General features: G+C 35.1%; 1 protein-coding gene across 1 annotated transcript in view; it reads right to left on the reverse strand.

Annotated features, from left to right (window-relative positions):
• Positions 1 to 1,483: 1,483 nt before the first annotated feature.
• LOC128867100 (integrin alpha-PS3) overlaps positions 1,484 to 26,032 on the reverse strand; it is a 90,577-nt gene continuing 66,028 nt past the window's right edge. The window contains exons 12-26 of the mRNA XM_054108199.1: positions 24,601 to 24,716; positions 18,194 to 18,385; positions 17,851 to 18,111; positions 15,225 to 15,334; positions 15,008 to 15,151; positions 13,357 to 13,529; positions 13,071 to 13,286; positions 10,002 to 10,104; positions 9,223 to 9,789; positions 9,009 to 9,138; positions 6,108 to 6,476; positions 5,973 to 6,042; positions 2,177 to 2,634; positions 1,709 to 1,844; positions 1,484 to 1,630 (exon numbers count right to left, since the gene is read on the reverse strand). Of these exons, the coding sequence (XP_053964174.1) occupies positions 1,499 to 1,630; positions 1,709 to 1,844; positions 2,177 to 2,634; positions 5,973 to 6,042; positions 6,108 to 6,476; positions 9,009 to 9,138; positions 9,223 to 9,789; positions 10,002 to 10,104; positions 13,071 to 13,286; positions 13,357 to 13,529; positions 15,008 to 15,151; positions 15,225 to 15,334; positions 17,851 to 18,111; positions 18,194 to 18,385; positions 24,601 to 24,716 (3,177 nt within the window). The 3' untranslated portion in view covers positions 1,484 to 1,498. The remainder of the gene's footprint in view (positions 1,631 to 1,708; positions 1,845 to 2,176; positions 2,635 to 5,972; positions 6,043 to 6,107; positions 6,477 to 9,008; positions 9,139 to 9,222; positions 9,790 to 10,001; positions 10,105 to 13,070; positions 13,287 to 13,356; positions 13,530 to 15,007; positions 15,152 to 15,224; positions 15,335 to 17,850; positions 18,112 to 18,193; positions 18,386 to 24,600; positions 24,717 to 26,032) is intronic.

A 26,032-nucleotide genomic window follows, 5' to 3' on the forward strand; every position in this document is an offset into this window, starting at 1 on the left:
TGAAAGAAGTGGTGTTTTTGAAAAATGTTAAATTTGGTGTAGTTGCCAAAGTAAGCTTTTACCGCTGCAGAATTCCAAGCCGCGAACTGAATCTATTGAAATATTTTTATGAAGCCTGGAAGAATTTTCAACCTCTTTTAAAAAAAATGTAATTATATTAATTGGAAGCTCGATTTCTGTGGTTGTAACCTCTTAAGCACTTTTGCCGTATGTATTCGTCATATTGATTTGAAAAGTGAGCCGAACACCATAACTATAGCAGTGATTGTGCTGATTTATATTTGTTTTACTGTGAGGTGGTTGGTTATGATGAGTTTGAATTAGGGTTGCAGTTTGTTCTCATCGGAATGCGACGCAATGGGCGGTTTGAAAAATGTGGGGCCTCCACGGTCGCTCCGATGATATATTTTATAAAAAATGAAAAGCACAAAGGCGTGTCAGTATATATTCGTTAATATTTATTTTGCAGTATATATCTTAATATGCATGTCGATATAAAATGTGTATTGCAATATGTAACAACTCGGTGTTATTTATTGTTAATATAAAATATAAATATATAATTTTATTTACCTTTGGCTGACACGTCCTGATCCTTTCCTTTAACAAATCGAAGTGAAAGTTATAATTAAAATTAAAGTGAAAGTAACCTCGCCGAACAACGTTTAACACGGTAAACGTTTTAACTGTTCGGCGGGGAAATGCCAGGGTTAACGGCCTTCACGTTGCAGCGACTGGAAACGGTGGTTAGCAACAGTCGGAACGGTAGGCGCAGTTACTATTAGGGTGGCTAAAAATGTATATTTAATATTAGGGTGTGGCCTAAACACAGTTTTTGAAACTAAAGGGGCTTAGTCTTTCAACCGCATCTCCGGAACTGTAGTGACCACATAAATTTCATAAACAACTATTTTCAGTTAATTACATGATCTAACAACTATTAAAGAAAGTAATATTAGCAATAAATTTTAATATAAGTTAATTGTTCTGTTTGATGAGATTGCCAAAAGCGCTGTTAACATACAACTCGAACAAGAAAACGACATACTGAATCCTTTAAATACAATATATACAATGACATCGCTGCTGACATGAAAACACGGATAAACAGGAAGTGGAATAATCTAGCCACTTGTACAACCGCGAAAATCATGTGTACTCAGAACGCAGATCAATACGCCGTACTAGTCCTGTCTAGAAAGTAAAGCAGAAATATCGTAGGTATACTGACAGGCCACAATTTGTTAGCGGCACACGCATACAAGATGGGAATTGCAAACAATGATAGCTGAAGATTTTGCAATGAACAAACGGGTGATTTTTTAGCTGCTCATGCCGGGGCTCTGCTAATCATACCGCTCACCACTTATTCTCGGTCCAAAACTCTTCCAAAGCTAATCACATATACAAAGCAATAACATTAACAAAATGCGGCTACGGCTTATGAGGATTATAAAAAAAAAGTTTTAATTTTAATTTTTTTATTAAATCAATTTTATTAAATACTTTCGGGATCCTCCTCGATTTCTGCGACACATTCATCTAGTTCCTCTTTCATGCGCGCCTTTTCTTGTTTTTCTATGAAATTTTTTTCCATTTCTTCTTTAGTCACTCGTTTGAAGAAACCCAACTAAAAAGATAATGATAAATGGAAATTTGTTTTGGTTTTTGAAACCGGCAAATTTCGAGTTATAACCGATTGTCTTACCCTCTTCAACAGCCACATCACTCCAACCAGCAAAAGCACGCTGCCGATTATAGAAGCAATATAAATCCAAAGTGTATTCCGTTTATTGATCTTCACAAAAACTGCACCTTTGAGATGTCTTTTTATGCTCAAAAATCTAAGATAAAAAGAACAACATCGGGATTTAATCAAAATCTGTTCGTTTATATGGGTATGTAGTTGTGAGTAGGTGTTGAAGTGTTATCGTAAGTTGAAGATTGCTGGAATAAATGTGGCTTATTGTAAGCAATTATTTCTCTATAACGAATAAAAGTTGTTATGAAGAATTCGGGATCTAGAGAAATCCCTAATGATCGGAATACTGATTCATTATTGATGCTCACACGTCAGCCGTCGTACATAATGACGCTATAGAAATACGGAGGCAGCAATCGGCAATTGTGCATTCTACCAAAATTCAGTTCTTCCTCGTTAATAAGAAATACCTACCCATTTAATTTTGAATCAGCTTTCAAATCCACCATAGGAACATGTACCAAATATTCTGTATTGTTGACCAACAAGTTTTCAATGCTTGGCCAATGGATTTCATAGCTTAGTTCCAGCGTTATATTTTGTCCGGGTTGTAGTCCACATTGTAATGATAAGTCACTCAAAGCGCATAACATTTTCGTTTTCGATTTTTCGTTCGATTGGCAGTTGAGGAAAATCGCGCGATTTCCGGTTAAATGATTCAAGTTCAATATTTCCGTCGTATTCAATGTTGATGGAGATACGGGTGGTGATATTTCAAATGCTAAATTAGGGTATACAAAATCCTTGATGTGCACTTGAGCTGAGATGTTGTTGATATAGTTTCGAACTGTGCTTTTCTCATCAATGTATCCAATGGGAAATTCAATGAGTAAGTCGAAGAGACTCAATGGACTTGGACCGATATTTTGTATCTGCAATTTCGAGTAGAAAGGAATAGCGTTATAAGTAAAAAACACGAAATGGATGCATTGAGTAGAGTATTTATGAGTGGTTTAATAAATAAAAAATGCATAAATCATTTTTAGATTTTTGTTTTTTTTTTGGAATAAGTGAGCCTTGCTATTAAAAATGAAACATTACAACACTCAAATATCATCCCCGGCTAGGTTTTCAGTGATTCTTTCTCTCCAAATATTTCAGTATATTTTCGCGAATTCCGGCACTTTTCTCACTAATTTTCGACCTATTTTAATGTTACCCAATTTTGTTTAAGAGAAGATCGACTTATTTTGTAAAAATATAAACATAAACTAAAATGCTTGGCATATCTCGGATGCTACTTTAACTGCCAAAATAAAAAACAAACAAAAAATTGATAGCACAAATGCTAAACGAACCATCCTGTATATATGCATGCCTACGGCTTAGTTTTGTAAAACAACATCAAGACGCACACCGCAAATTGGAGGAGGAGCTCAGTCAAACACCCAACAAAAGATATAATTTTATACCAATTATATATAATTATAAGGTTTGGAAATATGTTTTTCAAGTAAACTTAATTTAAAAACTAAATTTGGCAAGCTTGAACTCATGGTGAAAAGATTTTTATTGTGGTGCTTTTTAACAAACCCTTATTCGGCTCTGAGCGAATTCGACAGAATCAGCTGATGGGCTGACGTCAAATCGGATGCGTTTTCAAAAAAACTGAGATTGTGTGTGTGGCATACGAAAAAAATCAACTAATAACACTTGTTTCCGTCTGAACAACGACTGATTGGAATAGTGTGTGAATATATGTATGTGAAATGATCGTGCAGGGTTCGGCTGCCGAATCTCCCAAGTGTCGTGGCAGCCGAAGTTAACCTCACTACTTTCTTTTTCACCATACTTAAAGAGCAAACCTTGTAAATCTATCATCCTTGTCTTAAACTAAGCTTAAATGTTTACCATAGTTAAACATGCACTGAAATTAGCTGTGGCGAATTTTTTAACTAACGCCGATATTAGGGCAATGGCAACTAGTCGTCAATAGAGACTATTGGGTGCCATTGAAACTTGGGACTGTTGCCTTATATTCTGTGGAAACAGTTCTAAAATATAAATATTTGTAAAAAATGTGGGCAAACATTTTTATATTTCCCAAAATAAATAAAAAAATAATAGCTAAACAACTTGGTAGGTCATTGACAAATATTTCCATTTTTTTAATTTAATTTATAAATTTACTAAATTTCCTACAAGAAATCTTTGCTAGGTCACACTGTACGATGCCATTTTTTGCGGTTGAGAAATTTCTTTACAGAACCATGGCGCTGGGTAAGTATATCAGAATTCTCAAAACACCCATTGTTGTTTATGTTTACATTTATTTTTTTGGTGGTCAAATTAAATTTACATACTCCTGACCAAGGTTGTGTCCAAACATTAGAAACAACTTTTACAGTATCAATCTGAGCTAAATAACGGGTGATCAATTAAGAGGAGTTTTTTTCATTTGCGTTTTTTTTACAGATCGCGCGCGAGTTGTGGCAAACTGTCATTGTGGATTTGTTGAACAGCGTTTGGCATTTCATCATGGAAAGACTCACACCGCAACAACGTCTACAAATTGTTCAACTGTATTATGAAAATCAGCGTTCTGTGACAAATGTTTTTCGTGCGCTTAGACCGCATTATGGTCAACATAATTGGCCTGCCTTAAACACTATTCGACATACCATCAACAAATTTGAATCCGAATATTCATTGGTGGATAATTCTCGACCGAATAGACCACGTCCAGCAAGAATCATTGAGAATATAGCGGCAGTAGCAGAGAGTGTACGTGAAAACCGCGATGAATCGATTCGGCACCGTTCTCAGCAACTTGGACTGTCGTATGGAACAACTTGGTCAATTTTACGGAAGGATCTTCATTTAAAAGCATACAAAATACAGCTCGTACAAGAACTAAAGCCAAATGACCTTCCTGCACGTCACTGTTTTGCTGATTGGGCTCTTGAAAAGATTGAAGAAGATCCGCTGTTTTCGAGCAAAATTTTGTTCAGCGATGAGGCGCATTTCTGGCTCAATGGTTACGTCAATAAGCAAAATTGCCGTATTTGGGATGAAGAGCAACCAGAACAGGTTCAAGAGCTACCTTTACACCCAGAGAAAACAACAGTCTGGTGTGGTTTATGGGCTGGTGGAATCATCGGTCCAAATTTTTTCAAAAATGATGATGGCCGCAACGTAACTGTGAATGGTGCTCGCTACCGTACCATGATATCGGACTTTTTGCTACCTGAAATTGAATCTAATGATCTCTACGACATTTGGTTTCAACAAGACGGAGCCACTTGCCATACAGCTCGTGAAACAATGACTTTATTGAGAAGTCATTTCGGAGAGCAGCTGATTTCACGTTTAGGACCTGTGAGTTGGCCACCAAGATCTTGTGATATCACACCTTTGGACTTTTTTCTTTGGGGGTTCGTGAAGTCCAAGGCCTATGCTGATAAACCAGCTACGATTGAAGCTCTGGAAGCCAACATTACGCGTGTTATTCACGACATACCAGTCGAAATGCTCGAACGAGTGATTGAAAATTGGACCTTCAGAATGGACCACCTTAAGCGTAGTTGCGGCCAACATTTGAATGAAGTCATATTCAAAAAGTAAATGTCAAAGAATGTCCTTTCAAATGATAAATAAAGGTTTTGAACATAATTTACATTTTTGTTTTTTTTTTAACTATTGAAAAAAGCACCTCATGATTGATCACCCGTTATAATATTCGGGCGTAAGGAAAAACTGTCAGGAACAATATTTTCGAAGAATTTTTTAATACATTATTGTCTCGCATAGTGAGTGTTGTTAAAAAATGACTTAGAGGGTTGAAAGGTTTTACAAGGAGTTTCATAACAATTTCATGCGATTAATGAAAACCTTATTTTAAAATTTGGTTTATTTTAAAATTTTTTGATATGGTAATTCAGTCCATATCGCTTCAATTCACCGAAATTAGAAAATTGAGATATTTATTCTGATATGCAAAGACCCGGCGTTATAGTGATTAGTTCCTGGTGACCTGTAACAGCTGTCTGAGTCTCCACACAAGTCCAATTCTACAAGTTACATAGTTTAAACTTAGTTTAATTCGAAATTACACAAATTATTTTGTGTACCGAGTTTTAGTTACAGAGATCTATGCCTACACTGCATATACTAGCTATTACTTTCCACAAATTAACCAATTGATGTCGGTGAATGAGACACTCAAAATCTTGTATAAAATATACTCAAAATCTTAAGAATTTAAACTCACCTCAAAACTCGTCGCCACTGTGATATTTTGCATCTGGTCTGTAATAGCTGCGATTTCATTCATTGAAGTCCTTTAATGAAATGATGAAAGCTTTATATATTATGAAAATGTACGGTTTCGTTCCGAAAGACTTACTCTACTATCCATATTTCCGCTGTTGTTATCAATTTTACGGTATCATAAACCAAATTATTAACCTGGGTTTTTTCAATGCCTGTGCTGGAAACAGCTGCACTTATATGAATTTCTGCAACACCCGCAACATTACTCAAATCGAAACTGAGTTCCAGTACGGAATTTCCGATAAAAGCTCGACGGTTAGCCAAACTGCACACAACTCTCCATTCCACGTCGAATTCTCCCACACATTCAGCTGGTAATTTGGCGATGGGTACATTAATGGAGGATTTAATTACCAATTCTGTATTATAGGCCTCTTCGCCTACATTCGTAATGACGTATTTGACTGGTAGGATTGGAGTGGTGCCCAGTGTAAAATTAAAGCTTTCAAAAGGAAATTATGAAAAAGTTGGGTATATTTATTACGAGTATTTTATGCAAATATAAGAAAATCTATGTTCAATGCTCGACGCTAATTACAATAGCTTTATTTTTTATTAAAAATACTACGCCTCAATATTAAACTCATTAACAGTAGGTCACAAAATTAGTAGTATCAATGGGGTTAAATCTAAAGTAGAGGTCGTATTAGGTCAGTAGCAATACGATTTTTATTGCTGGATATATTTCTCAAAGGAAACAAAGCCAGCTCAACTAGGCAAGATCCATCTGTACAAACAGAAACGGATGTGGCTGGCCTGCAAAATTAAGATTTAAGGGAAATGCCATGGTAAAAGTTTTAATCGACTGTGGTTTAAGGCCTGTGTACTCGTACATTTAACTGAAACTAAAGAGTTGCTGCTGAAACCACTATATTGTTCACTGACAAATGTACGTAACACATGTAGCTAACGGGACGTTATTAATATGCGGGGGACAGAGCACTGCGCCCTTAAGACCTATGATGAGATGATGGTAACATCACTGCTTAAACTGAAGCTACAAAATCACCTCGCTGCTTAAATTGTGTTAGAATGGTATCAAAAACAGGAATATGATCAATAAGTTAAGCAGTTTTGCGGGTAAATAAGGAGATTAATCTACAATAAATCAAAAATAATATTCTATATTACTTTTGGTAAAAATTAGTCGGAAAGTTCTAAATTTTCTCTTTTCACCCATTTTGTGTGACAGACACGTGAGCCTAGTTCGGTCGAGAATAAGGCTTATTCATAATATCATCCTTTGCTAATCAGTATTAATTCGCTAAATATGTTAGCCATGAAGTCCAACGGAGAATCTCTTTTGCGAACATATGCTACTTCTGACTAAATACGTACACTGGTGGCAAACAAAAACGAACTCTTAGTCTATGTATGCATTCCTTTGCTCATATTCCTAATATGAATATACAGAAAGTTACTGAGGAGTAAAATTCTCACGTACTATTGCATGACACAGTAGCGTGGACGATGAAAACACATCATGAGGCGGTCCTTGGACTGTTCGACAAAATAATTCTGTAGAAGATTTATAAACCTTTACGCGTTGGCGATTCCGAATATCGCGATCGGTCAAATAATGGGTCGTATGATTTTTACAGGGATACGGAAGGTGATTCTGACAGCCACGCCATGAAATAAAAAAAGACTGGCGAACATTTTTCAAGTCGACTAAAATCGCTTATGTTATATATATATATATGTATAGCTTATATATATATATATATATATGTATATTATATATATATAGGAGGAGTTGAACTTTGACGTTCACTTTCCCGACAGATGTAATTGTCTAACCTGGCCTAATCTACATACATATATTGAACGTGGGCGTGTAAAACTCGTTTGTGTCAAATTTCAATATGATTTCATGTAAACTGTGGACCGAATTTATTTTTTTTAATATGGAAAACGAAATTAAATTAAATCTAAACTTATCTTTTAAATCTAATTACAAAAAATGGACTTTAACACCCCTAATTAAAATGAAAATTTAATATTTTTCCCTACTCTACTTTTAATTAAAAATTTTTTAAATAAGCTTCGAACCTGAATTTCTCAATCCAAACCAATTCTTAAAAATAAATTTTCAAAATGAAAATCTTTAAAATAATCTTTTATTTTCAATTTTTTAAACAAAAATAAAAAAAAAAAAATTACATCTAACATCTCACATATTTTAGAATAAAAATTGAAAAGCAATGAAGAAAAAAAGGAAAATAATTCTTGCAAATCTTTTTTCAAAATAGAAGTATAATAAGTATTTATTCTGAAATAATGATTTTTTTAATAAGAATATTTAGAAATTTTAAGAATAGCATACAATAATAATTACAAAAAATGTAAATATTTAAAATAAACAACAGAGAAAATTATTTTAATTTTTATATAAAAATCGACAAATAATTTTTTAATTTTAATTTTCAAAACAATAATCGAAAAAGTATCTTAGAACCCAACATTTAAAATAAGTCCCAAAAAGATTGTTAAATCTCTATTTTCTCAATCAAAAGTGAATAAATTATTCTTAATTTCCGTATTTTTTAATCAAAAATAATCTTAAATCTCAATTTTTATAATAAAAGTCAATATTCAATAAAAAGTCAAATATTCTTATTTCCCAATTTTTAATACAAAAAATACTCCTAAATCTCAACTTTTATAATAAAAAGGACGAAATTACTTTTCATTTTTAAGTTAAAATATTTAAAGATCTCGATTTTTAAAACAAAACTGAGAATAATTCTTAACTACCAATTTTTAAAATAAAATCGAAAAATAATTCTTACATCTCAATTTTGAATGTACAAATTTAAATGAAGCATTGCAGCAGTTTTTATACAACAAATCTAAAATTATTAGTTAATCAAATTTTTGAATAACTAGAAGAAAATCACTTTTTATTTAAACGTAAGGCAATAACTTCGATTTTTGGTCGCAGCACTTTTTATAAAACTACATACATACTTACGGTACGTTCACACTCTGTAGCTGCAGATCGACGAAGCAAACATCGCCCACACAATTGTGCATATATTGTACACTCGTCCTTGTCACACTCGGCCAATGCGGGTCAACTACAGCGCATTCCTTACAAAATTCTAGAAAATGCAAAAACACATTTTTTATTTATTTTAATTTATCTTTTTGTTTGTTGTATTTTACGATTATTTTTTTACACTTACCTGAGCCACTTAACATTTTCGCATCATGCTTCAGTCGATATGAAAGCTCGAAAACTATCGGAACAAATACATAACGCGGATCGAATGTGAGGGAGGATTCGTACAACACGCAATTCGGTAAAAGTTCGGCTATACGGAGTCCAATTCTTCTCAAATTGGAAATATCGACTCGGTTCTCCTTGGTATCCACTTTCAAATCCAATAAAATTTCCTGCGTCTGAATCTTAGTCGAATTCGTTAGGATACTGACGCATATTTCAAACTCTAGACTCTTTGCATTTGTAGGAATTAAATTTAGCATGGGCCGTATGGTAGCGTTTATTTTCACCACCGGATAGGCGTGATAAACAAAGACTGTGTCCGCGTTTGGTGCGCCAATAGCCAAGTCATTAAAGCCATTCGCATCGATGTCTACACCTTTGGAGAGGCCATGTCCAAACATGCCACCCATAAACTGATCGCTGACATTCAATATCTGCCTGGGCTGCGCATCTAGGCCGGTTGGACCACCGAAGTAAATGGCGACAGCACCGTCATCATCCGCAAAGGGTGCACCAATGGCTATGTCTAATATTTATACACGTAAGTAAATTTTCAATTAGATGAGAACTAGGGTTGTATACCAAGCGACAGAAGTGTTTTTTATTAAAAAAGATATTTAGGAAGCTCAATCGTTTTCAAATTTTCTACACTCTTTTAAGCCACTTAATCAGATTTTGAGGTTTTTTTTATAATGAGAATATATTTGAAGTTCCATATGTAACCGTAATGCAGCTTACCTTTATAACCATCCCCGTTGATATCACCCAATGCACTAAGCGCAGCTCCGAAACGTCCTCTACTCCGGAAAGGGGACTCTATTATCGAATGTTTGAAGTTCAACTGAAAAAAGGAAGGAACTAAAGCTTTGTATATATATACGTATGTATAAGTATAAATATATAAGTATATATAGTGGTGGTGAAAATAATAGCAGTGGGGCATATGTCAAGGTTTTAACTACTTATTTTTTTTTTTTCATTTCTATATATTTTTGTATAAATATATCTATACCTGCTGTTCAAAAGCCATATCATTTTTTTAGAATCAACATTTTTAGAAAAATTGTGTATGCAGAACAACACACGTGGGCCAAAACTTTTTCCAATCCTCCAACCACCTTTGACCAAAAACCAAATGGGATGACCTGAAGTCTTCTAATAATGCGGACTTTATCTTCACAATTGTGACAAATTTCCGTCCCTTCGTAGCTTTTTTCCATCTGGTGAACAAAAAGTGTCCCAAGGTGTTATTTTTCGTCAAAAAATTAAGATATTTTTATTATATTTCTCGGTAGAAAAAAACTGCGGATCACATCAAAATACTTCTAACTTTTGAATCTGTCCAACATAAACTAAAAAAATTTATGGTGACCGCGAAACACCTCATATATATATTAGTAAATGATATATAGGATGTTGATTTACATATAATTAATATCTAAGTCTCAATAAATAAAGGGATCTAAAGGATATATTCCCCAAACTGGATAAAGAAGCAACACGAATCCTGTCTTCAACAAACAGTCGGCGCACTCGCATATCGGCACCCACCTCACTGTTGACAGTTATAATTTCGAGGTTGTAAAAGACTTCGTTTATTTAGGAACCAGTATTAACACCGATAACAATGACAGCCTGAAAATCTAACGTAGAATCTCTCTTGCCAACAAGTGCTACTTTGGACTAAGTAGGCAACTGAGCAGTAAAGTCCTCGACGAACAAAGCTAACACTCTACAAGGTCCTCATCATGCCCGTCCTAGCGTATCGCGCAGAAGCTTGGACGATGACAACATCCGATGAAGCGACGCTTGGAGTGTTTGAGAGAAAGATTCTGCTTGAGATTTTTGGATCTTTGCACGTTGTCAACGGCGAATATCGCAGGCGATAGAACGATGAACTGTATGAGCTTTACGACGACATAGACATAGCGCAGCGAATAAAGATCCAGCGGCTACGTTGGCTGGGTCATGTCGTCCGAATGGATACAAACGCTCCGGCTTTGAAAGTATTCGGTGCGGTACCAGCTGGTGGTAGCAGCGGAAGAGGAAGGGCTAGTCTGCGTTGGAAAGATCAGGTGGAGAAGGACTTGGCTTCATGTGGTGTGTCCAATTGGTGCCGGTTAGCATGAGAAAAAAACGACTGCACCAATTAAACTCGGCCGAAATCGCTTAGATCCGCACACCAAATACACATCTGCGATTAGCACGATCAGGCTCAAAGGAATAGGGAATTTGACCACTAGAACCACTAGCACTATCACCGACTACCTATTGTTAAGTCTTCACTTCGTTAAAGATTTCTCTAAGGTATTCCCATCTAGAGCAGATTGAAGAAATAGCGCGAATCTTTGGAAGTTGACTGCGGTGTCGGAGTAAAATTCTACTCTAAATCTTCAAAACACTCCAAATCAACGCGCATTCTAGACGAACCTGGTGTATTCCAGGCGGAACAGCTAGCAATCAGGGAAACTTGAAAGACCATCTCCGACATGATGCAAGCTGGAACCAAGATAGCTAACTTCACGGATAGTCAGACAGCTACAAAGGGGATATTTATTTCAAGGAATTCAATTTAAAGAAACTCATCTCATTAAACCAATGACTCGATAACACTCTAGTGTTGGTTCCAAGCCACAAGAGCATCAAGGATAACGAAAAGGTGCATGAGCTTGCTAGGCTAGGATCTTTTAATCTCTCGATTGAAGCGGAACTAGTAAAAGTTTCCTTCATCCGGTTAAGGCTAGAGTCTCACTACTATAGCATTGAAGAGACTACAAACCTGTACAATATCCCGAAAGACACGGCCTGACTATAACGTATCAACGACCAAACAACCTTTGGGTATCGTCGATCCAACATATTAAGGCGAACCGCTGTTCTCACAGGAGACTTGAAAGTAAGAAAGCACCCGGCGAGGTTACACATACTACACAACAATAAATGCCGCGGTTATAAAGAAATGGGGGATAAAAAATCTTCTGTTCACAAGAGAAAGGTTACGAACTTTTGGCAAACCATTTCTCAACAACGGTGATCAAATTTCAGGATTGAAATTTAGGTATCTTCTTTTCTTTAAATACACATCGAAGTTACAATAGGAGATATCACTTTTGGAAACTCAACCGCCAAAACAACAGAGGATTGTGGTCTTAAAACGGCACTAGATGCTAATTAAGTGCCTCCCCTTTCAGGCAAAACAGTTACTAACACAACAAACAATAGCATCATCTCGTGTGGGTGTCTGAGTACTTGAAATACTTATTCTTGGAAAAATAAGGCTAATATAATCACCCTGTCGGGCATCGTAGTCAAGTGGGCTTGTGCGATACTAACATTCAGTAGGTTCCAGCTCGAAACACGAAATATCAAATTTTGGAAAGAGTTTTACTAAAGAACTTCTCATAGAAAAGCTATTCGCAGTCGACATAAAACTGTAAGACCAGGAGAAAGCCTTTCAAGGAATGAGGGCAAATTATAGTAGAGAAATACAATAGGAAAGTCGTATTTGTGGTCGGGTAAAGTCTACGCCGCCTTAGCCGAATGGGTTGGTGCGTGACTAACCACAAATAGGTGTGCGTCTTGATCTTGTTCCACAAATAGGATGATGAGCTCGGCCAAACACCTAGTAAAGGTTGTAAGCGCCAATTAATAAATTCAACAAAGCCTTCGCCATGTGGTCATAAGCTTCAAATAGCGTTATGTTTAGTGTAAAAGTTCCATTAGACTTAGACATCGTGGGGTAAGTAAGAAAAAGAACTTTTGGAAATGAAAATCATTTGGAATATAGTGCATCTAATGATCACTTACCTGTGTTTTTAATCCCTGATTAATATACACATACACGGCGCCTGCTTCATAAATGCCATTTACAGTGCGATATGGGGCACCAATTAGGATATCATCTAAGCTATCACCATTCAGATCTTCTACCAGTAAAGCATAGCCAAAAAATTCACCATACTGGTCGCCAGCTAAATTCAAAAGTGGATGAGCACCGGCTGGTGTTTTGGTGTAAATTTGTGCCTAGCATAAATTAGAGTTACATACACATACGAGTATACCTACATATATTTACTTAAATGTTTATTATTACCTGTCCTAATTGCTGATTACCTTTCGGGACTGTAGCCACATAGTAAAGTTTTTGCCGATTATTGCTTTCGAAATAGCCAGATCCCACTGCATATCCTTTATACGTGAACATTTCATGTGCTTCCTTTGATCCATCGGGACTAAGATTTTGCATATTAAAATGAATTGCCGCACCTGTGAATAAATTTTTCTTAACCTTATTGTTGTCTCACTACACTCGGCTACTACGTGGTTAGTTACCTACTGACACCTACATTAATTTTGATTCCAGATTGCAGAAAAATACGAGAGTTACAATTTATTTTTTTGCTTTATAAGCCATTTTTTTTTTTTTTGAACATTTAACGATACTTGAACTTAAAACTAAAACATGCATGGAAAGCTCCCAGTGGTGCAACCATTTTCAGATTTTAGCATAATAGTCGCAAATCCATTGTTACCTTCCTATTCAGTCTGTTAAAGACTGTTATTTCAGCAACTAAAGGATTGTTATTTCTGCATTTAAAGAATTTGGGTGCGATTGGAGTCTTATATTGTCTGAGTATATTGAGTTATTGTGGGTACTTTGAAATCACGATGTATTTGCGGACTTGTGATGTAATATGGTGCTATTGTTATCATTTTAAGTGTTTTCTATTGGAATCAATGTTAGAATTGGATGAAGAGCCCCAGAGCTGTATGATGTACGTCAATATCGGTTTGAATATGGTAGTTTGCTATTGAGAGAAACATGAGAATTTCGATAAAGTAACCAGTATAGATTTCAGGGTTTCATTCCAAGTGCCTTACGTGCAGTGAAAATATGTGCTTCCATGTAAGCGTGCTGTTGGGGTACACACCAAGATATTGTGTAACATTATTGAGTTTCAGGTGAAGGCAACTGCTTCGATTGAGTGAAAAAGTTACTTGAGCTGACTTTGTCTCATTGGATTTCGTTCTACAATCTTGAGTTAAAATATGAAATCCTTTTTGGACTTTAAGTGAAGGTCTTCTGGGAGTTAGAGTCAACTACGAGAACAGCGGTGTCATCTGTAAAAGTTTCTTTTTTAAATTATTCTCATTGATATTCTGAATATACTTTCCCATTCGTTTGAAATAATTTTTGAAGCACTTTGTACAGTCGCGATTCTAGGGTGTTTTCTAAATTGTGTTGGATCCAATCCGGACGACACCTTTTCGTCATACTAATTGGAATAATAAAGCATTAGAATTTCAAATACAAACTAATGAAAATTCTAAGATGCGATTTGGCGAAAAAAGGGTACAGTCCGCACACAAAGTAGAGCGGCGCATGCCGTGTGTTTGCTAATGTAGGTAAAAGTGAATTATGAGTAGGCACTTCAAACGGTTAGTACTGTTTAGTTTTCCTTCTAATTTCTTTAGACTCTTCAAATTTTCTTAATCCAGAATTGCTAGTCATCAAGTTTATTGAATGGTAGTTATCTCGTTACGAAAAATTGCAAACAGACCAAGTTGGTTACAACTGTTAATTAAGTTAGGCAGGACAAACTCTTAAGATTTTCAAAATTGTTTTAAGCGCTCTGCCACTTTTTTCGCTTGTACAAAAAAGTTGAGTTATTTTGCTTCCATTACGAGATTGTTTACATATTTACATATATCAACGCTATCAGCAGCCGTTTAAATCCACTCACCTGCCCAGTTATATTTGCCTGGTGCGCCAGCTATAATCTCTTCATTATTTGGCGCCATGTGTACGCTAAAGCCTAGCTCACCCATTCCAAAATCGTAAAATTTATGTTTCACACCTTTTGTGGCTATTTGTTGCGACTCTCGACCTAGAATTTTTTGTTTGAGTTTGCATTTATCAGAATTTATTTTATTTTTATATATGCATTTAATCTTAAACACCTTTGGCCCCAAATGGGTTAAGTATCCAAGTCACTTGATTTTGAGACTCCTTATCAATCGTACTATTGGTCCAGTAACAAACGCCATGCATAAATAGAGCACCTGGGAGCCTGTGATTTTCAAATGACAGAATAAGATTCAGATTCGTATTTATGTACATACATACATACATATCACAAGCTTAGAGTATGAAGAGTAGCTAAGCCCACTTTTTCAAAAACATATATTTTAATACAAGAAGCATGACAAATTTTTTTTTATTTCTAACCGTTAAAGATAAGTAACAAAACACTTACCGAAATTGTTATAAGTTCCAAAGAATACGATTCAATTGGAGTTGTTTTAACCAGTAATACGCGAAATTTTGTATAGAAATGTTGCAAAATAAGTGATTGATGAAAATGACTTTGAAAGATATTAATGCTTTCCCTTAGAGTTTGAAAAACTGGCCTTAGCAACTTTTCACTCTAAGCAAGCGATATGCATTTTACTCAAGGTATGCAAAAGCCTTCTGTGAGTTGTGTCAGTAGCAAAACTATTCGTTTGACCAGCGCTGAAAAAGATTTTAATTTAATTTTATGCTGGTATGCAAAAAATGATATATTACAAGATTTGGCGATCCAAAGCAAATTAAGAGAGTAACTTTGGCTGCTGCGTCATAAGGGAGTCACCACCAAATTCTGCCCGCTCATTTCATAGGTATTTTCACACTCTCACAATAAGTCGTTGCTCAGACGGCAACAAAATGAAATGTAAAAAAAAAATTAAATCTTTTTGACTTTACTTTTTCAGATTTTTGTCAACCTCTATTCTAATTAAACCGATGTAATTTCCCTTAATACGCCGGCAAATCAGTTGATTCATACAATTTCATTGAGAGCCAATTCACGATTTGATGTTGGCCACACTTTCGTGTGGTTTGCTCTAATTAACTAGAAAAAATAGTCAACCAATTTTGTTTTTGAATAATTTTTTTATTAAATAAAAATAAATAATTTTGAGTGATTGGAATCTTTAGTTCGACCTTTACGCGTTCCATTGCTGGTCTTTTTATATGAGCCGCTTAATAAACACATCAATTAACTCCACTTTTTGAGAAATCTTAAATTTAAGTATCAAAGCCCTTGGTATAGTCATAACTTTTTATATTTATAATAACTTTCCTGAATAACAAATATTAGCACCGTTAAATGGCAAATTTTTTTGGCAACTGAATAATAAGTAATTTATTTCAGAAGCCATTTCGATTAACTCCTTAACGCCGTATCTGTTCTGGCCGTGCATCGACGCTTATTTGTTTTTAAACACCCGATTATGCTGGACCTGCTAAAATTCATTCCTCCTCTTAAACACGATTACTTGTATAAGAGCTTGTCAACAAATCGAAATGAAGAGTCCTTTCATACAGCTGATGAAGAATACATTATTTATAATATTGCTGAATAATCCCAAAAAATAATGCCGCCAACATAAAGCTGCTATAAATTAATTACGAAAATTATTTTATAACCGAACTTCCAATATTCATTTATATAGAAAAATATATAATAACTAACTCTTTCTGTAATAAAATGAAAATACTAAATTTAACTGTATTACTCTTTTCAGTTGCCAAATCGATTAACTCCATCAGTCACATAAAAACTGTAACATTACCGACGATTGTTTGTTGGCTATTCTTTCTTATTAATTTTATACACCGTTAAATGAAAGCTATAACTGCAATTATGCATTCCACATTATATATTTGAATTCATATTATCAGAGGAATTTTTAAAAACAATATATGTAAATTACATCATCGCGTTTCTCAACTTTTCGTTTATGGAGTTAATAGATGTGTGCACTGAGCGGCTCATATACTGCAGCTGTCTAGTTCACTGGAGTCAAATAAGATTGGCGTTTGGCGCCATTTGAAAAAATTATAAATCTTGATGATTAATGTTGCGCTAACTTTTATAATCCTTTTGACAGGCAAGTAGGAGTCAATAAGCGTATTGTCTTGATGTACATTTAACATTTTTTCGTCGAAACAAAAAGTTTTAAAAGACTGGGGGCTATCACGATGCAGAGGTGCGGCTAACATCAGACCGACCATTTGCTCTCAACGAATTTGAATGAATCAGCTGATTTTCTAACGTAATCAAGGTTAGTTTACGAAAAAACTAATCAACTCATTTTCTTCGTTGCCATCTCGACAACGACTGCTTGGACGAATGTGTGAATAGCTGAGATATGGGCGAGCGAAATTCTGCTGCCAATTCCCCGATAACGAGGAAGCGGAAGCTACTGTGACAATTTTGCTTCGGTTGTCCAAACCCTCTAATGTATGATTCTTGGAGGGGTAAGAGTAATTTGCTACAGAAGCAAGAGCATTCGAGAGAGGAGGCTTCACACTAAACATCTGATGATCGCTAGCGGTTGACGCATACCTACTTTGTTGATATCAACCTCAGAGTCATTCTTTCTGTGAGTGACACTTCATATGTAATATTCAGGAAAAACTTTGCCTAAGCAGCACAGCTGAATTCTGATTAATTTTAATTAAAACAATGCATTCATTTGCAATAAGAAAACATTTTGTTGTAGGTATTTCTCAATAAAAATTAAAAATACTTTTACTTACCGGTGTGGCTGCAAAGCTTTCAGTTGTGGCGCACATACAATTAAGGGATCTTCATCCCTGCTTCCACCATCCATGGCCCCACCTAGCCATTGTTCAGTTGTGTTTAGTTCTAACTTGTCGAAGGTTTCAAATCTCATTATATTTTCGAAAACGATTGGTTTTGTTGTGTTGGAGGCGATGTTGTATTTGTAGATGGCACCCGTCTCTGTTGCTTCGGAATTAGCTTGAACAGTTTGGGCTCGCGGCGCGCCAATTATAATACTTGAAAAAATGTAAACGTTGTTGTAGATAACCAAAACAGGGAAGAAAAAAAAACTATTTCAAATCTTTTCAATTTTTTCACCTTTTTTCACGCAGAACGATTGTGTAACCAAAATACGAACTGTGTTTTTGGTTGATGTCCTTCTTAAGCTGATAATTTACCGGTTCGTTTATCAAAAGATTTGGTTTTGATGCTAAATTAAATGTTTGCACCGCGAAGAATTTCAAATACAAAATTACACAAAGCACTTGGGCGCGATACATTTTGGCATAAAAGTTTTAAATTTTTATGAACCGACGCGATTTATCCACCAGCACCAACTGAAAGTGAGTTCATCTTGCATTTTCAGCGAGGCTTTAAATTTAAACATAATTTCTTCTTATCGTATTACTAAGTTGTTGATATGAAACGCCAACTAAAATATTTTTTTTTGCTTTGTTTTAGGATTTTTTAACATATATGACCACAAATGGGTGTACGTGTATAAATAAGTCTGTGTAGGAATAAAAAAACCGGAATTTTGTAAATACCCAACAAACTTTTAAGTTTGCCACGCATGAATATATTTCAATAAGATTTCATATCAAGCGCTTCGCAAAAAAAAAAAACATTAATGTGTACTTAGACGTGAAAATCCATATGTTTTTTAACATCATTTTGCTTTCAAACATTTTTATGTTCACCTGTAAATATATATATATATAATTGGTGCGTACACCCTTTTTGGGTATTTGGCCAAGCTCCTCCTCCTATTTGTGGTGTGCGTCTTGATGTTGTTCCACAAATGGAGGGACCTTTAGTTTTAAGCCGACTCCGAACGGCAGATATTTTTATGAGGAGCTTTTCATGACAGAAATACACTCGGAGGTTTGCCATTGCCTGCCAAGGGGCAACCGCTATTAGAAAAATGTTTTTCTTAATTTTGGTGTCTCACCGAGATTCGAACCTACGTTCTCTCTGTGAATTCCGAATGGTATTCACGTACCAACCCATTCGACTACGGCGGCCGCCTGTAAATGCTCACCTGTAAATACCCGAGAAATAATCTGATGAGGATTTCACTAATCAGTTTAAGAATTTATCAGGCTGTTAACACTTAGAGTTGTAGAGTTTCAACACGAAAATTTGCTGTTTTAAATTTTAACAGTCTAACAAATTTAAAATTCATTGATGAAACCGGGTGGGAGAATATTTATTTTTTTTAACTTTTCGGGAACTAGTCTCTAAAACTAAATTGTTTGAAAGCGAAATAATTTCGAAAGTTACTTTCAACTTAACAGAGTAGCAAGAAGTAGAGATGTGCTGAACACTAATAAAGTGCTGGCTGAAATATCAAAAAATTATTCTATTGGCTCATTTCGCGGTTATACCATCTCATTCATACCTTCTAATACCAAATACTAAGAGAGATGCAAATAGTGAAATAAAATTAAAAAAAATAAAAGTTTATGAAATGAAAAAATAAGTTCTCGAATTTGAACATATAACTACTAGGTGCCGTTGTTGTGACGCTACATCAGTCCAATTTACAGCTTCACTTACAATTGTATCCCAGCGCTTCGCTAGAGCAAAGTTTTTTATTATTTTACTGTACTTATTTGAATATATTTCGAAAAGTTATGACGACCACAATATGAATCTTCCAGGTATTACTAGTCTCAGCTAATAATGCAAACAAAACTTCCCCCAAAAATTTCGAACTAAAATGTTATAATATTGTATATTTTTTTCCAAAAAAAAATCTTTTAAAGAGTTCATTTTATCCTAAAAAAAAAATTAAAAAAAAATTATTTCTAAAAATGTTCAAAGAACAAAAGATATTTGAGTTTAAAAACCTCTGTACCAAAATATTCGACTTTGAATAGATCTCAAAACTGTTAATTTTTTTTCCAAATTTTTTCAGTTTACTCCTTGTTGCCCCCAAGCCTACAAATAAACCATTTTTAGTAGAATTGACGATAATGTCCAAAATGCTTGGATGACTTATCGCAGAATCGGTCATAATGTTTTGCGCATTCTCGTGTTTACTGGGTAATAGTTTTAATGATTCAAGCGCAGACTTCGGTCCAACTAAATTGTTTATAAGCCTATACGTCATTCATCTGGGAATGATTCAGATATTTTGCAAAATCGTTATCACTGGACACTGTAAGTATTTTTTAAGCAAAGATTTTAAATTTTTGGAATTGAGATCCCGTAATATATTGCAAATTACCCATATAATACATTCGTGAATCAAATTATATTTGTAAATATAGATGTATGGAATTCTTCGTTCGAATATTTTCACGGAATATTATATTGAAAATAAGCACGATATTTATTTGCTTATATATAAAGTGGCAACACTGAAAGGGTAAAAATTTTAAATAAGCAATGGGACTCTTGAGCAACCTTAAACTTGCACTGTATTACACTAAATTTAATGGGCTATAAACTGCATACAAACATTAATTAAAAACCGTAGAATCGTAACGAAATTGTATGAAATATTGCTAATTTTAATCTTCAAACATTAAATTATATGGACTGTACTATCGATTTAAACAAAAACTTCATGCATTTTTCTGAATTTTACGTGTGTGTTTTTGATAAACTTTCCTATAGCTCTTAAAAAATCACCCTTTATAATGTTTAGTTTATTTGTTTAAGGCATAAATACGACGAGTGGTTTGCGAGTTGGGCAATTTTTTGCTGCCGATTCTTGGCTCTCTTGGACTACTCCATTGGGACGATTGAGCTTTGGTTTCGATGTCATAACCATATACCCATGAGTCGTCACCAATTATGACCCTTTTATGCAAATCCTGAGCGATGCTCATGCGACGTTGTTTTTGGTCGAAATTCAGCAATTTTGTAACGACCTTCGCTGCCACACGATTCATGCCTAAAATTTCCGAAAATATTACATGGCATGAGCCAACTGATAGGCCGACATCCGCAGCAACTAATTGTGATTTGACTATTCTCCATAACAGTTTTCTTCACTTTCTCAACATTTTCGTCGATTGTTGATGTGCTGGGGCGTCCAGAGCGAGCGTCGTCATTCACATCTTCTCGACCTTCTGTGAAAAGTTTCTACCACTTGCAAACATCTTTTTGACTCAAAGTAGCCTCACCGTATGCCACTGTCAGCATTTCAAGTGTTTTTGAGCACTTATTCCATTTTTTACACAGAATTTTATGCAACTTCTTTGATCCATTTTATCTTACTTATGCCTCTCAGAAACAAAATAAACATGCAGTATTGCTAAATCCGTGTACATATCTTCGAGACTAGTGTACCAACATAAAAAAAATACTAATCGAAAGTCAAATGTACGTAGCCTGCGAAATTTGAAACCTTCACCTTATTTTTTGAACACACCTCATGCACTTTATCCAACGGCCGCCGTAGCCGAATAGGTTGGTGAGTGACTACCATTCGGAATTCGAAGTACGTAAGTTCGAATCTCCATGAAACACCAGAATTAACAAAAAGTTTTTTCTGATAACAGTCGCCCTCGGCAGGCAATGGCAAACCTCCGACTGTATTTCTACCATGAAAAAGCTCCTCACAAAAATACTTGTGGAACAACAACCAGACGCACAGCACATATTGAAAGAGGAGCTCGATCAAACACCTAACACAAGTGTTATTATTATTAATTATTTTTTATTTTTTATTTGTTTGTCATGTCTGGATTACATCTTTCGTGATTCTAAATGGTGGTTAAATTTCAGGGGCCGATGTTGAATGTGAACCACACCTAAACGTCAAGTTTTTTTCTACATTTCATTTAACGTTTTTCAATTTCAGATTAATTCAATTTGAACCATGGAAAGATGTACAATCGAGCAATGCGTTAAAATTATTCAGGCTTATTATGAAAACGGGCGTTCAAATCAAAATACATATCGCGCACTTCGTGATTTTTTCGTGATTTAATCGTCCAAATGCGCATACAATCGGAAAAATTGTGCAAAAGTTTGAGCAAACGGGTCTGTAGGAGATGTGAAAACACCAGTGCATGCTCGTACAGATCGCACTGCAGAAAATATTGGTGCAGTTCGCGATAGTGTAGTTGAAGAGCCGTCCACCTCAACTCGTCGTCGTGCCCAACAATTGCACCTCTCACGCTCGTCGTTGATGAACATTATGCATAAAGACTTGCATTTACACGCTTACGAGGTGCAGTTGACTCAAGAACTAAAGCCTCTTCACAATTTCAAACGTTCTCAATGGTCAGAATGGTGGCAGGAAATGGCAACAGTGAATGACCAATTTTCGAAGATTATCATCTTCAGTGATGAGGCAAACTTTCACCTCAGTGGATTCGTCAATAAGCAGAATTGCCGCATTTGGGCGAATGATAATCCAAGAGTGATTGCCAAAAAACCAATGCACCCACAAGAGTGGCTGTTTGGTGCGGTTTATGGACCGTATTTCTTTTTTCAAAATGAGGCCGGTCAGGCAGTTACTGTGAATAGTGTTCGCTATCGTGAGATGATAACGAACTTTTTTATGGCCCGAATTGGAAGACATGGATGTGGACGATATGTGGTTTCAACAGGACGGTGCCACTTGTCACACAGCTAACGAAACAATAGCTCTTTTGCGCGAAAAATTTGATGGCCGAATAATCACACGTTGCGGCGATGTCAACTGGCCACCAAGATCATGTGATTTGACACTGTTGGACTTCTTTCTTTGAGATTATTTGAAAGAAAAGGTGTACATCGATAAGCGAGCAACAATTCAAGAGCTAAAGGATGAGATAATTCGGCACATTAATGGCATAGAACCTCAATTATGCCTCAGCGGGTATGTTCAACAATGCATTATAATGCGCAACATACCATTTCAGAGTGAGCAGTGCGTTCAAAAATGCAAATATGGCAGTACTGCAAATGCAACGCGTTCTTAAACGTCATTTTTGTATCAAAAGTCGTACATTATTTGCAGCAAAAATTTTCACACTGCCAATAAATACGCTAGTACAATGTCTGATGAAAAGTGGGTATTCAATTATTTATTTTAGCTTTTAATACAAAAATTGATGAAAAATACGATATTTAAACTTTATTTTATTATACTTTTCTTGGTTTTAGTGATTACTTTAGTACATCGGAGATAAAATTACTGCTCAGAGTCCGACTGATATTAAACTTTTGACAAGATATATCCTTATATTTTGTTCAATACGTAATTGAGCCATACCAATATTATCGCAATAAAGAGAAATGACAATAATTTCTTAAAAAAATTGTATTTTATTCAAAATCAACACCGGCCCTTGAAACTTAACCACCCTTTATGTTTCGAGAATTTGTTTGGGGTGATTTTTGCATACACCCAACTTCAATTCCTAATTCTTAAATGAATGTACAACAATATTTCAAGATTTTCACCATTGTATTTTAAATCAAAATAAAAAATTAAATAAGTTATACCTACAATTTGAAGAATATTTATGACGATCGCAAATCACTTTTATAAAAATCTACTATATATTCACTATTATAATACTCGACTTAAAATTATTTGTTATTCTTTATTTATATTGACTGCGAAGTTTTCTTAAAGATCACTCATTTGTATAATAAGTATGTGTTTAGTTTCAGTTTACAAAAAAAGAAAAAAAAGATTGGCAATTAATAATGCACATACATACATAAATATTACATTTAAACGTAAACTACTCTAACTTACACACACTACTATTAACAAAGTCTTAATACAAAGGGCATACATACATACATGGAAAGCATACATATGCAAATATGTATATATGAATGAATGAAGAAAAAACAGTTTTATTAAATTTATAGTACATATGTACATACTAATTGTATGCGGTACTCGAGCTACTATACAAATTAATATGTGTGTATGTAAATGTAAATATGTATATACAAAATTCAGTTTGCGAATAATAACGCACACACATACGAAAAAAAATGTTTACCGACTTTAAAAGCAATGCACTCTTTTTCACAGATGTTTCTTGCTAAAATTGCCACAAAAAAGGTTAAATTACTTTCGAGGTCGACTATCTTGGGTTTATTGGTCCGGCTTGTTAAGAAAAAAAAGCGTATCTTAAACATAATATTATACACATGGCAGCTGGCCTTAAGCTAATTCTTGTTTTACGTTCATTTTTTTAATTTTGAATGAATTGTAAAAAGCGCCTAACTAAACTTCATATAATACAATAAAATAAATACGTATAATTCAACACTTAAATCGATTGGTCCATTTGGTTTCGTCTTTTTTAAATCGTGCGATTTTTTATGTTTTCAAAAACAATCTATTCTATTTATTTTAAAAACAAACAAATGCAGCACTGGCACCTTTTATGCTTAAGTTAACGTTGAACTGTTTTGACAAAAAATGCGAGTTCTAGTTCACCTCCGCACCTTTACTTTTGTGTGATGATATAAAGCCATTCGTTTCGAATTTATTGCAGCGTAACAAATAAAAAAATGTTTCAAGCATTTTTTAGTTCCTTTCTGTATTTAGATTTTCTGCTTCTGGCTCAACATCTTCTTGTGCCGGTCTCGTTGAGCCTTGGTGCACCAGTGCATCCATTTCTTCCTTCTTCGCGCGTTTGAAGAAGCCGAGCTGCGAAATATAAATACAAAAATGGTTTAAGTTTAGTGAAATATAAAAGCAAAATATATCAACAAAATAAGTTAAATTCAGTAAAAATGAATCCATTATTTTGCTGTTAGATGGCCTTAGCCAAAGCAAATCCATACAGGGTGATAGCAGTTAGCAATTCAATGTATCAGGTCAGTCCATAAGTTCGTGCGTATTTTACCCATAATTTAACTTTTGTACGAATTTTGCATACAAAAAATTATTCGCGGAATATAACGGAACTATTTATATTTTCTTTGATATATTGAGCATTCCACAAGTGATTTTAATCGCGGATAAAAAATAAAATGGAATCTTCGAACGCGTATAAGAGGCATATTTTGCATATTTTTTATAAAAGTAATAAAAATGCAACAACTGCTGCAGGTCAGTACATAAGTAAGGGGATTTCAATTTTGTACGATTTTTGCATACAAAAAATTATTCCCGGAATATAACTAGTTCCGTTATATATTATATTTTCTTGGATATATTGGATGGAATCTTCGAACACGTATAAGAGGCATATTTTGCATATTTTTTACAAAAGTAATAAAAATGCAACAACTGCTGCTGCAGAAATAAACACTGTTCACGGAGAGAATACCGTGAGTGTGAGAACTGCGAAAAGTGGTTTTCAAAATTCCGAAGTGGTAACTGCGACGTGGAGGATGCCCCGCGCGCTGGTCGTCCTGAAGTCTTTAACTCCGACGCCTTGCTCGAACTCGTGGAAGCTGAGCCAAATTTGACAGTCGATATGACAGTTCAGAGGTTAAATTCATGGCATGGAACAGTTCACAGGCACCTTGTCCAGTTGGGAAAGGTTTCAAAGCTGAAAAAATGGGCTCCGCATAGACTTTCCTTCGCCAACCTTCAGCAGAGAGTGAATGTGTGTTCTCAGCTGCTGCAACGGCTTGAAAATTAAAGTTTTTTGAACCGTATCGTTACTGGTGATGAAAAATGGGTCCTTTACAATAATCCTGTTCGCAAACGCCAATGGTTAGATAAAGATGAAACACCAGAACCGATTCCTAGAGATGGCCTTCACCCCAAGAAGATTCTCCTGTCTATTTGATGGGATATGCCCGGTATTGTTTATTATGAACTTCTGGAAACAAACCAGATGATAACTGCTGATTATTATTCCCATCAGCTATCAAACCGGAATGAGGCACTTAAAAAAAATCGACCGTCTTTAGTGAATAGACGCAAAGTTTTGTTTCACCACGACAACGCAAGACCTCATACCGCAAAGCAAACATTAGGCAAGCTGAACGAGCTCGGATGGGAGCTAATGC

This window comes from Anastrepha ludens, chromosome 6 (genome assembly GCF_028408465.1).
Source record: "Anastrepha ludens isolate Willacy chromosome 6, idAnaLude1.1, whole genome shotgun sequence".
In the NCBI taxonomy this organism is placed as follows: Eukaryota; Metazoa; Arthropoda; class Insecta; order Diptera; family Tephritidae; genus Anastrepha; species Anastrepha ludens.